Raw genomic sequence first — 13,629 nt, 5'->3', positions numbered from 1 at the left:
TGTTGTAAAAATATTGTTGAATTATTTATCTCTTTAATGTTGTTGTTTTTTCTTTTTTATTATTTCTTAATTTCAGGTTACTGCCAGCCTGTGGGTTTAGTTGACGTCACCGATTGTTATTACGGTTTTCCCATTTCACTATCGTTTCCACATTTCATGGATGGCGATCCTCGTCTACAAACAGACATAACTGGTTTGGAACCCGACAAGGAAAAACATTCATCGGAATTCATCATCGAGCCGGTAAGTTGAACTTCAGCCAGCGACGTTTGTGTGTGTTTCGTCAGTCGTCAATTACAGATTTAGTTAGTCAATAAGTCGGAGTCTCGCTAGTCGTTGATTTGTTGAATAACTGTTTGAGGCCATAATGTCTGCTCGAATCGGGCAGCGAAACAAGTTTGCTGTTCTACTCAAAATGTTGCGGAATATTTGAGGCAGCATAGCTTAGCTATCAATGAATGCTGTCGGGCTAGCTGGCTGGCTATCTGTTAAGCGTGCGTGCCGATTATATTGTTCTTGATATTGTTTCCCCCAATTAACATTTCCATGTTGTTATTGAAATTCGTTGTGTGGCAGCAAAAATTAAAAAAAAAAAAAAAAACATAAAACAAAAGATGAATCATGTTTTCCCAGTTCCTTTCATAGGCTATGGTGGCTTTAGTATGCCGACAGCGCTTTTCGAATGGAAGATTTTTGTTTTTTTTTTTCGGTGAGGGCTAGAACATTCTCTGCTTTAATATGCCCATTAAAATGGCAAACCCATCACTTGCCACCGGCCGCAAAGCAAACCAAACCACATTGTGGCCATAATGTCATCATTAAAGTAGATCTCAGAAAAGTGAAAGGATACTCCTCGCTTTGCTTGGCTTTGCTTCTGACATCGCCAACTAAAAACCGACATTTCCGACAATGCTGTGCTAAGGTTAATGCCATGAATACATGTGTATTTAGTTTTATATTTAATTACCATTTTGTTTCGCTTGGTTACATTTGTTTTTATTGAAAATAATTCCACTAAATCATCAATCAATAGAAACAACTTGACTTTAATGGAAAACAATTATAAGTTGTAAAAATGCCAATTAATTTATCAAATCAAATCACAAAAAAAAAACACAAAACAATCTACTAAAGCTTCTTAATCAATCTTGAGGTAATCTATCTCATAAAAAAAAACTTGTACAAAAATTTACAACGAAATAGATATCAAAATCGAAAATGGAATGTATAGTATGTGCATCCGTCCATCTTTCTCCCCGCAGGTTCTGCCATAGGACTATAAAAACGGATTTGGTAAATATATGCATTTCTCTAAGTCTTGTGGGGATAGAAGAACTTAAATTTCCCAGGTTCAAGACTTATAGTTGTAATGGCACTTCATAAAGAGATAATAGCCAGTAGTGCCTATCAACTTCAAACGATCGCAAATATCTTGAAAACCAATGGACTACAGAATAGGTCCATTCTGTCGAGAAACCTAACCTTACAACCTAAGTGGCAACAAAGTCAAACGCCATGATTTTTACAATTTTTTTTAATTTTTTGAATCAAAGCAAAAAATGTCGGAAATAGCATAAAATTTTAGAATAAGTTTAGATTTGTAGGAATTGGTCACCTTTGGCCCGAATTATGGCCTTGAAACGGCCAAACAAACCGCCACACGTTGTCCGAATGTTGCTATGCGGTATTTTGGCCCATTCCCGGCGAAGCGCTTACTTGAGGTGATCGACACTTTTGTATTTTTTAGTGCCAACCTTGCTTTCTTCAAAATACTCTACTACATTTTCAGCTGACCCCGTTGGCAAGTAAACACCATCATTTTGTTTGTTTACAAACTCCTGGACAACGAATGTTTTCTCATCGGAGATAGGAGAAAACCAAATTCGGCAGTTCACCACTTTTGGCCAAGCGAAGCAACTCTTTAGCCCTTTTGAGTCTATTTTCTCTCTGTTGTGGTGTAAGATCTTGCACTTTTTTGAATTTCAATGGCTTTGCGCCTAGCTCATTTTTCAATATTTGGCGAATGGAATATTGCGATATGTTCAGATCACGAGCCATTTTTCGGCCACTGCGACGCGGGTTTCGATCAAGTCACTTCTTTACTTTTCGAACCATTTCTGCTGATGTTGCTGTTTTCGTCCGTCCACTTCCTTGACGTCGAGCTACGCTACCAGTATCATGGTAACGAGCAATGGTACGAGATAAGATTTATTCACATTTAAATGCTGGAGTGCTCTAACGATAGCCACTTGTGGTTTTCCAGCCAAATATAAAGAAATCACACTATCACGCTAGAATTCCATCACGAATAACTTTTTTTCAGGAAAATTCTCACCAAAATGCTTTGGTACGCTTGTAAACAACATAATGAGCTTTCACTGGAATAATTTTAACAGCTGTCGGACGAGTGGCTTAGAAATGATAGCAGTCTGAAGTTTGTTGTAGTTTTTTCATCTCACCCTGAAACTAGACAAAGAGATAATGGCCAACGTTCACAGAAGAGATTTTATATACCTGGAAAATTGTATTTACATCTTCTATGTTTAATACCACCTTAAAATTGAGAATACTTAAATTCGACTCCAAAGAGAAATTTACGCACAACATTTATTTATTTGTTCACGTAGAAATATTCAACTATCAAAGAATTTAAACCCTGTTTAAGAAATCTCCCCAATTATTATCGCTGTGTCAAATTTCAAGCGAAGCTTTACGAACAAACAAGCATGATACTGTATCTTCATTCTAATCAATTGATTTGGTCTACTTCAAATGTATTATATTTTAATTTGTTATTCCAGTAGATCTATCCAGACCGTTTAATACTTTGTGCGTAATGGAATAATATCTACATATTTATATTCATAAATAATCGACATCGATATCGAAACCTGTTCCAGTGTCAGCTTATTTTTCTATCAAAACAAAATGTACATCAATTAATTCGTTCTAGAAAAACCGATAATTTAATATTTGACAGCCAGAATTTGGATTTTATTAAAATAGCAAAACAAAAAAAAAAACAAACAAAATATTTGAAATGTCTGTGTGACGCAGTTTGAATAGAAGACTTTGGAATTTGAATTCGTTTGAAGATAGCCCCTTTAATTCAAATACGATAGACTTAAAGTACATTATTTCCCAAAAGTGATTGGTTGATTATCAGGGTTTATCCAAACGCAGATTTGTAAAAAACATAATTTTAAAGTTTATTTGATTAAATGCAAGGATTCTGAGGGTTCTAGTTCAGTTATTCCCTTCAATGGATCGTTCAATTGAACATTTGCGTCCCTACGCTATACACCAATAATCTATCGATAGCGCTATTTTAAAACATGCAAGAATCTACAATTTGTACCATTCTGGAATCTTTTTACAAGAAACCCATTTCTGTAAACGAAACCAGTATAACCAGAATATGTGGACACATTAAGGCAAAAATGCACTCTCTTTAAGAAATATTTGTAATTTTTTTTTTTGCAACAAAATAATAGCCTGAGCGCCATCTTTCGCTAGGTTGGAATGTTGATTTTGATGGATTGTCTTCAAACTTTAAGGATCAACAGATTCGTGGATTTTTTAAAGAATATTTTTTCAAGGATAAACAGAGGCGAGGAATTTTTTAAAGAATATTTTTTCAAGGCTCAACTGTGGCGTGGATTTTTAAAGAATATTTTTTCAAGGATAAACAGAGGCGAGGAATTTTTAAAGAATATTTTTTCAAGGCTCAACAGTGGCGTGGATTTTTTTAAGAATATTTTTTCAGGGATCAAAAGAGGCGAGGATTTTTTTAAGAATATTTTTTCAAGGCTCAACAGTGGCGTGGATTTTTTAAAGAATATTTTTTCAGGGATCAAAAGAGGCGAGGATTTTTTTAAGAATATTTTTCAAGGATCAACAGAGGCGAGGATTTTTTAAAGAATATTTTTTCAAGGCTCAACAGTGGCGTGGATTTTTTAAAGAATATTTTTTCAAGGACTTTAGTTTATTAAAAGTGGATGTTTTAAGCAATACGTTTTCAAGGACTTTATTTGATCAAACGATGTCCGTCCGTCTATCCGCCTGTGGAAATCACTCTAGCTTCCGAATGAAATGAAGTAGGTTGATAACATTTTACTCAAATGTGTATAATGTCTGCAGGACTTTTGGTATTGACAATGGATCATGTAGGGCCCATATAATGGTACCTCCCTTTTTCGGTATTTTGGTGATTTAAGCAACATTATTCACCGGAATTTTTTCAAATTTGGTGTGTGGAGTTCGCAATGAAAACTACAGCCTAAGACAGGAAATTGTCTGTGCAGGTCCACGTCTTCGTATAGACCCATATAACGGTACCTGCCGATATTCGGTATTTGAATTGTTTCAAATTTCCTATTTAAAGTTCGTAATGGATATTATAAGTGTGAGTTTTTTTCGACCTATTTTCCAATATATTTAATAATATGAGTTTTTTTGAGCTTTAGGCCAGTTTTTTATTTTATTTCATTTTTGATCTCCGATATTTCGCAATTGTATAAATTGCATCTTCAGGGGATCTACAAGATAATATAATATTCTTAATATTACTATCACAGCATTGATTAAAAATAGAAACAAACACAATGTTATTACACAAAAATCGCTTACTTGTAAACAATAATCGTCAAGTTAACTTAATAACTACGATAGAATGCACTATCGTCGTCGGCTGTTAATATTGCACTGATTTTGTTTACATATTGCACGATCTCTTCTTTTGTGTCAAATGCCTATAGCAATAAGCTGCGTTATCTGTGTCGCTCTTAAAATTTATTCTCTCTGTTGTGTGTAGATTGTTGATGTGTAACATTTCTAATGTGAGTCTTCTGTGGTAATGGTTTTCCGTTTGCAGTATTTTTACTTGTTCAAGGTTTGGCTGATGGTTGCTTGATATACAGTGTTCCGCAAGCGCTGTTTTTTGTGTGTAATTTTGGTTTCTCATTTTTAAATCGGACTTATGGGCTGATAGTCTAGTTTTCAATTTATTTTTTGTGGTACCAACATAATATTTCCCACATTTTTCGTTAGGGTTGCCATCGCATTGTATTTGGTATATCACATTGTGTTTATCAGGATTTTGTATTTTGTCTTTTGTATGGCTAAATAGCTTTTTGAGAGTGTTGTTGTTTTTCTGGGCTATTATATATTTGTTCTTGTCATATAAATTTGAGTTCTGGAATATATGACAAGAACAAATATATAATAGCCCAGAAAAACAACAACACTCTCAAAAAGCTATTTAGCCATACAAAAGACAAAATACAAAATCCTGATAAACACAATGTGATATACCAAATACAATGCGATGGCAACCCTAACGAAAAATGTGGGAAATATTATGTTGGTACCACAAAAAATAAATTGAAAACTAGACTATCAGCCCATAAGTCCGATTTAAAAATGAGAAACCAAAATTACACACAAAAAACAGCGCTTGCGGAACACTGTATATCAAGCAACCATCAGCCAAACCTTGAACAAGTAAAAATACTGCAAACGGAAAACCATTACCACAGAAGACTCACATTAGAAATGTTACACATCAACAATCTACACACAACAGAGAGAATAAATTTTAAGAGCGACACAGATAACGCAGCTTATTGCTATAGGCATTTGACACAAAAGAAGAGATCGTGCAATATGTAAACAAAATCAGTGCAATATTAACAGCCGACGACGATAGTGCATTCTATCGTAGTTATTAAGTTAACTTGACGATTATTGTTTACAAGTAAGCGATTTTTGTGTAATAACATTGTGTTTGTTTCTATTTTTAATCAATGCTGTGATAGTAATATTAAGAATATTATATTATCTTGTAGATCCCCTGAAGATGCAATTTATACAATTGCGAAATATCGGAGATCAAAAATGAAATAAAATAAAAAACTGGCCTAAAGCTCAAAAAAACTCATATTATTAAATATGTTCGTAATGGATACTACAGCTTATGACAGAAAATTGACTGTGCAGTTCCACGTCTTCGTATAGCCCCAATATAACGGTACCTCCATATATTCGATATTTTGATGATTTTAGCCACTTTATTCACCCATTTGTTTAAGTTTCGCATTTGAATATTCTAATGACATTTGACAAAAGTTGTCTGTGCAGGTCCACGTCGTCGTCGCCGTATAGACTCTAATATAACGGCTACATTCGGTATTTTTAAGATTTCAACATAATTTTTAAATTGCCAAATTCGTTCCAAATGTCCACCATTTAAAGATCGGCCCTGGTATTCAAAGATCGGCTTGGAACTTACAACGAACTTACAGCTTTTTTACTTATATTTTTTTTGAAAATTGCCAAATTCGTTCTGAATGATGGAGGGCATTCAAAGTTCAACTTTTTTACTTGTTTAAAGACAAATATCATTGTCAAAAATATCTCCCTTCCCTACCAAAAAGTTGTACCTTTAAGGATACAATATTTAATCATATTCCACAACTGATGTGGTTGTGGTTTCTTTTTCCTAAAATATTATTTATTTTTTTATCAAAAATATCAAATATCACCATCCTCTACCCTCCCTTCCCCCATCCCCATCCAGTTGATCGATTTCCTACCTATGATATCGAAATAATTGCAAATCTAATAGATTCTTGCCTGTTCTGAAACAGTCTCCTACTTTTAATTCTCCTATTTCGCGCTCTCATGTTTCTAACCCAATGTATTCTCTCAGAGTGATTTTGAAAGTTTCACCATTACTAGAAATCAGTTCATTCCCTCGGTACTCAGTACATTCCTATTACAAGCTCACAATACTTGGTGTTAACGTACAACAATTGTCCCTGATCAATATTTATTCACACGATACATTGTGGGTTGTGTTGGCTGGCTAATTACACGTTGATCGCCACCGCCACCACTTTATTTCACCTTCTAGACCAATTCCATAACGTCCCGGCCAGGCAAACACAAATCAATCTGAAATAGAATGTCGATTTTAGACATGCTGTCTAATTTAGTGATTAATCTTAATTATATAATTTGCGTTTAAACGGCAGCTACAACCTTTTATTAAATTTATTGAAAGTGGACAATAACAACTTCGAAGCTATGATAGTTTTCGTATTCTGACTATGAGTAGAGCTGTAGAAACTGGGGTTTCTGTTTCTAGACTTAATCGGAAATTGTCGAGAATATTGTAGTTTTTTTACTGGGAAGAGAATTCAAAAAACATTTCTAAAGAGCTAAGGAAGATAATTTAAATGGATGGGTTAAGCGAAAGTCCTAAATAAAAAAATTAGAATCCAATTTCAATGCCATCTCCTTAGGTCATTAAAAGCTCAACTCGAAAGAGAAAACCCTCCGCCTTAATATGGCAAAAAATTCAAATAACATCATTCTCAAGTCTCAAGTTTTTTTTAATTAAATTAAAAACCCCTGTCTAATGCAAATAAATGACTTCAAGAGTTATACCAGGGTCAAGGCCTAAAAATATTCCATTGCCTCAGATGAATTATTTCTTTTTTTTTTTTTTTTTTTTTGTCAACAAGGCAAAACTCAGGAATTATTTGTGTTTTTTTTATTATTACTTGTTGTTCTAAACTAATTATTGTTTTTGTTTTCTTTATAATCTCTCATTCCAGGAATCCGGTTTACCGCTTTCACTATCGGTGAAGGTACAAATCAATATGCATTTCCGTGATATGTCTGCATATGGGCGTGTCAAACGTTTTAGCCATCTCACCGTGCCCATGTTGTGGTTTGAAATTGTAAGTTTTGAAAATTGTTGCTAATTAGAACCAAGTAATAATTGTTCCCCCTCCCCTCTAGACCCTACCCGAATTACCCGATTCATTGGATTCCCGTTTTAATTTCTATTTGAATATTTTACCCTACATTGAGCCGCTTGGTTTTTGGTCTGGCATAGTTTTGGGTTTAGCCCTGCTAGTGTATGCCGTTACCAGGGCCACGATGCGTTTAACCACCCTCAGCAAGAAAGGTCAAACATTGGAGGTGAACTATGCCCGGGCAAATATTCTGCAAGTTGCCGCCAATGGTGTCTACAATCCGTGTGAAATGAAGCTGTTGCATGCCAATGAGAAAAATAATATGATTTTACGTAACGATGGCCATGAATCGGATGATTTATATGCCGAACTGCAGACACCAATAAATCAAAATCAACAGCAGCAGCAATCGTCAAAAATAAAACAACGCAGCTCCTTTGCCTTGGAATTGGAACCGGCCATCTCGAACACCGACACCAGTAGCAGCAGCAGCAGTGATGAGGGCAATGAAAGTGATACGGCCACCTTAACACTCAGTCGTAATTCAACACCCTCATGTTCGGATGATGGTGAAACGAATAATGACAGCTTAATATCGAAATCCTTTAACTCTGATGACGACGACGACGATGATGGGGAACAAAATGTAAGTATCTATTTGTTATTGAATTGATTGAAGTACAGGATGTAGTACAAGTAAGTCGCTCAGAGAGATAAAGTCGAAAGATGTGTGTTCTCGTAATTATTTAATGGGAAACCAAATTCGCTCTGAGACAACTACATGGACCAGAAATGAGAATACGCAAAGGGAAGTTATGTAAAAGTGACAAAACAGATGGCAACTCTACAAAATCAATATGTCACCAAATTAGAAGAGTTTAGTTCTTCGATCGTGGCATATTTTGACTATATAAGGAAATCGAACATTTATTTCCAATTTAATGTGAAATCAAAAATTTCGAATTTAGTTCCAAAGAATCACCGACTTGTTTCGCAAGTTATGACAAATAGAGGTATTGGAACATGTGACCCTTTGTGGGTGTGGTACCAGAAGGGGTTGGAAGATCTGCGTTAGCAAAAAATATTTGGATTTGTAAAATTTGAAGAGAGTTGGATGCTTATTTCGCTTTCTTTGAGTATTTAAATTTTTAAAATCATGAGCCCTATATGGGGGAGGTACCAGAAGAAATGGTCCGATCTCCACCATTAAAACAGATCTTGTGTTAAAGGAAATATTGGCATGTGCAAAGTCTGAATGGAATCGGATATTAATTTCGTGTTTTATGAGCCTCATGAATATTCAAAATTTTGACCCTTTGTGGGGGAGGTACCAGAAGAAGTGGACCGATGCACTCCATCTTTACAGCAGACCTTGGGTTAGTAAAAATATTGTGATATGTGCAATTTGTAGAGAACCTAATGCTTATTTCGGGGTTTATGATCGTTTTGGTTATTCCAAACGTTGACCCTTTGTGGGGCAGGTACCCGAAGAAATGGTTGGATCTCTACCATATCTACAACAGATCTTGTGTTAATGGAAACATTGAGATGTGCCAAGCCTGAATGGAATCGGATGTCAATTTCGTGTTTTATGAGCTTCATGAATTTTCAAAAATTTGAACCTTTGTAGGCAAGGTACCAGAAGGAGTGGACCTATATACTCCATCTTCACACCAGACCTTGGATTAATAAAAATATTGTGATGTGTCTAATTTGAAGAAAATAGGACACTTATATCACATTTTATAAGAGTTATAATTATTCAAAATTTTGACCCTTTGTGGGGGAGGTACTTGATGAAGTTGACCGATATCGTCCATTTTCGCACATGACCTAGCAATAATGTAAATATTAGGATTTGCAAAGTTGGAGCAAAATCAGATTATCCTTTCTCTTTTAGTGTTGTAATTATTTTTTCTTTGAAAATGTTGACATTTTGTGGGGGGAGGTACCAGAAGGAGTAGAGCGATATTGATCATCTCCGAACTCGATCTGTGTTTTATAATAATATTACGATGTACCAGGTTTGGATAAAATCCCTTCGAGAGTTATCTTGGACATCAGCCAGACAGACGGACGGATGGACAGTCATCGCAAGATCGACTCCAAATGTCCTGAAACGGATTTGGTCCAAAGAGACCTAGGGTGTAAAACCGTTATTTCCATAAGGGACGTTTGGCCGCGTCAAGTGCTATATACCCTCTCTAGCCACGTGGTTGAGGATATAAAAAATCTATTTATATTCCTATTTTTGCAATTGCTCCTAGGCTACATTCAGTCATTGTGAGATTACTTTTGCTGAAGTTGTATTGTTTCGGAATAATGGCCTTTCAAAGAAGGTCAATCTTTCCAGCTTTTAAGATTATGCAAATTCCTGGCACGGTGCTTAATTGCGTAGCATAACTCCAACTTGCCTTTAACCCAATAGCTGAAGTATTTATTTTCAAAATACATATTTTTCTTAGGTTTTATTTACTTCTTCTTCTTCTTAATTTATGAAAACAACACACACACTTTGCGACGTGTGCAGAGATTAAAAAAAAAATAAATAAATAAACAAAGTTCAACGAAACTGATTAATAATTTATTTATAATTTGTTTGTTTGGTTTTTGTGTTCTTTCAGATTGGCATTAGTTTGAGCAGCTGTCGAAGTTCGATGAAAGACTCACATGGGAGTGTTCCTGGTCAACATTGAGTAGCCAAACACAAAGAACCCATCATCACTACCATTCGCACACACGCACACGCACACGCACACTTTCATTCACCGCAAACAAAAGTATTCAAATCTAATGGAACTGGTTTTAGAGAAAATCATAACACCTCTACTATGTACACACACACACATGTGCGATTGTACGCACAGCTAGCTATGTGTAAATTAAACTGAGATTAATTAAGCCTAATTATCATTTAAATATGTCTTGTATTTATATGTATATATGAGGTGTATATCGCATGAGCACCATTGCCCACCAGAGATGGCTTAACATGAAATGGTCAATATGAGCTATCAAAGCGATCGAGAATCGATATCTAAATAGATTCTGAATAGCATTGGTATTTTCATCAATTCATAAGAACTCCTTAGAGAGAAAGATATGAGAATGCCCATGAAATTAAAACAATTTGAAACGCTAAACTGTGATAGAGAGAAAAAGTCGATGTACAAGTTAGTCCTGTGTTTCTTACAATTGACAAAGAGTTATAATAAATTATTTATTTGGGTTTGGTTTTTTATACTCACAACGTCCTTAGATCTATAGATTTTGCTGTGGCTCGTCTCATTTCCCATATTATTGTCATTTGTTCACAAACATTTATACTCCTAGATAAGTCCTAGCTTAAGCTATTTCCTTTTAAAAATTCTAGTACATACGTAAAAAATAGTATTTTGTAGTCCAAATTCTGCCTCTGTGAGGTTTCAACCAAATGTTTTCTTTTTTCCAAAAAAAAAAAAAAATAAATAAAATAAAAACCATCCTATAAACATAACAAGAAAATCGTAATAGATTGTCGATACAGTAATTTTACGATTTTGTGTTTTGAAAAAATGCAACGAATCTAAGAAAAAAGAAAACAATGACATTTTTAAAGAAGTCCCTGCAAGCAAAGACTTGTTAAAAATATATATTAACCTCCTTTTTTCTGTTTAGAACTTATTATTTATTTTTGAAAAAGACTTTTCTAGACAAGGGGATTGGCTATATTGTGTAAAACAGAAACGAAAACTCCTTATTGATGTCACAATTTCGCACCCAACTACCCAGTGTTCAGTTTTGATCTTTACAAATTTCACTAAATTCCCTTGTCTAAATGGGTCTTAAATTGTATGACTTATATGTAATTATAGGCGTATTTAACATTATGTAAATATATTTAAGTGGATGGTAATATAAACTTAAGTATTCAAGTTCAAAGACAATAATAATAATAATTAAAAAAAAAAACTATAAAAAATTATATCGGTTTGTTTTATTTGCTGCCGTACCCCTGGGAAAAAGATGACATTTCTTTTCGCTAATAAATAAAAGTCTCATTTATTAAGATATTTAAAATAACGACCCTGGAATAACACCTGTTTTGAAACAAGCAAATTACCCTTAGCTCTCTTGAAAGAGTAGCAGAATTTGAGTTATGTTAATTTTCGGTTATTGTTACCACGTTGTGTACATTGGAGGAGTTTCGATAAAAAAAAAAACAAATAAAAATACATTAAGTTTAGCCGGGCCGAACTTCTAATACCCTCCACCATTGGGTAAGGAAAACATTGTTATGTAAAAGTATCTGGAAACGTGTTCCACTTTGATCTACAAACTCCAGTAAGATGGGTAGGAGAATGGTTGGAGCCCTTATATGGGGGCCATACTAAACCGGTAGCCTATATAGACAATTTTATACTACAACGATTGTAGTCTATTGAGAGTCTTAAATACCAAATTTTACATAATTTCGTGGGTAAATGTGACTAGGATGACTAAGACCAATATGGACAATGTTTTGTAGAACCTATTATGAAGTAGAAAAAACAAATTTCACACAAATCTATTAGAAAATGTGGCTAAAATACAGAATATCCTAGATATTTAATATTCTGCCATCGGACAAATTCGTTAGAAAATGTGGCAAAAATTGTCAAAATATTGAATATCGGGAGGTACCGTTAAAAGGGGGCTATACGAAAACGTGGACCTACATATACAATGTTCCGCCACCGGAACTAGAACCCATAACGAACTTCAAAAACCAATTTCTAGACAAATATGAGAAGGTACGGTTGTATGGGTGCTATACAAAAACGTAAACCTATTCGTGTGATGTTTCGACACAGGAGCTAGAAGTCATTACGAACTACAAATACCAGATTTTAGACAAATCCGTTTGACAAAATCATCAAAATACCGAATATCGGGAGGTACCATTATATGGGGGCCTATATAACAAATGTTCTGTCACCGAAGCTGGAATCCACAACAAATACTAATTTTTAGACAAATTGGTTGAAATGTGTGGCTAAAACTATCAAAATACCGAATATCGGGAGGTTCCGTTATATGGGGGCTATATTAAAACATGGACCTATATAACCAAATCTCTGTCACCGAAGCTGGAACTCATTACATACAACAAATACTAATTTTTAGATGTTTTACGGGGGCTATCCCAAAACGTGGACCGATATATCTCATTTTCAATAGCAACCATCCTAGACATGCTGTGCCCTTTCCCAAAAGGAGGGTATTAAAAACGATTTAAATAGAAACCACACACGGGCTCGGAAAACCTTTAAAATTTACAGATATCGCCGCACATGCATAGGTCAAAACGTGAACCTATATCGAATTTGCTTTCAACAAAATTCAAAAATGCTAAATTAGAGCCGATTCCATTGAAGATTAAGGTTAATACTAGAAGTAGTTCCCATATTGAGATACCAAAGAGAGGAGACAAAAAAACTGATCTAAATAAATGACACAAAGAATTACTCTAAACAAATGACACTTATTTGATTTAGCCAAAAATTATTTTTTTTTCTGTCACAATCACCGATATTTTATTTTTGCAATAATTAATTTAGTATTATATATAATTCACTTACGCATTCTCATAGACATTACCTTCCAGCAACACATTCTCATTTTTCTCCATTCTCTCTGCTCTCCCTTTCTTTTTGTCACAATCAACGGCATCAAAGCTAAACGCTAGCTTTTCTCAAAAAGAACACATTTACGGAAAAATTCAAGAAAATTTGACAGCACAAGTAAAAGAATTAACTCCAGTAATGATATATTATTCTTTTTATTCAATCTTTAATATAAAAATCACTATTATCACAAATTTTACACGAACAAGGAACGAACGAAC

The 13,629-nt window shown here is 34.5% G+C and overlaps 1 protein-coding gene and 2 long non-coding RNA genes across 5 annotated transcripts in view; 2 read left to right on the top strand and 1 right to left on the bottom strand.

Annotated features, from left to right (window-relative positions):
• LOC101888357 (scavenger receptor class B member 1) overlaps positions 1 to 11,242 on the top strand; it is a 76,879-nt gene extending 65,637 nt beyond the window's left edge. For all 3 annotated transcript variants that reach the window (XM_011293801.3, XM_005182509.4, XM_005182510.3), the window contains exons 7-10: positions 77 to 243; positions 7,620 to 7,745; positions 7,807 to 8,409; positions 10,388 to 11,242. In XM_011293801.3, coding sequence (XP_011292103.2) covers positions 77 to 243; positions 7,620 to 7,745; positions 7,807 to 8,409; positions 10,388 to 10,459 — 968 coding nt within the window. In that variant the 3' untranslated portion in view covers positions 10,460 to 11,242. The remainder of the gene's footprint in view (positions 1 to 76; positions 244 to 7,619; positions 7,746 to 7,806; positions 8,410 to 10,387) is intronic.
• On the bottom strand, positions 4,447 to 5,192 carry LOC105261585 (uncharacterized). Its single transcript, XR_009342729.1, has 2 exons — positions 4,630 to 5,192; positions 4,447 to 4,538 (listed from the first exon to the last, which is right to left on the bottom strand). It is a non-coding gene; the product is annotated as an uncharacterized LOC105261585 (long non-coding RNA).
• LOC131803697 (uncharacterized) lies at positions 5,212 to 5,938 on the top strand. The gene is made up of 2 exons (XR_009342730.1): positions 5,212 to 5,755; positions 5,847 to 5,938. It is a non-coding gene; the product is annotated as an uncharacterized LOC131803697 (long non-coding RNA).
• Positions 11,243 to 13,629: the final 2,387 nt, after the last annotated feature.

The sequence above is a fragment of the Musca domestica genome, unplaced genomic scaffold, assembly GCF_030504385.1.
Source record: "Musca domestica strain aabys unplaced genomic scaffold, Musca_domestica.polishedcontigs.V.1.1 32, whole genome shotgun sequence".
NCBI classification, from domain to species: domain Eukaryota; kingdom Metazoa; phylum Arthropoda; class Insecta; order Diptera; family Muscidae; genus Musca; species Musca domestica.
The sequence above is the reverse complement of the archived record's forward strand: the minus strand, read 5'-3'. Positions and strand labels throughout refer to the sequence as shown.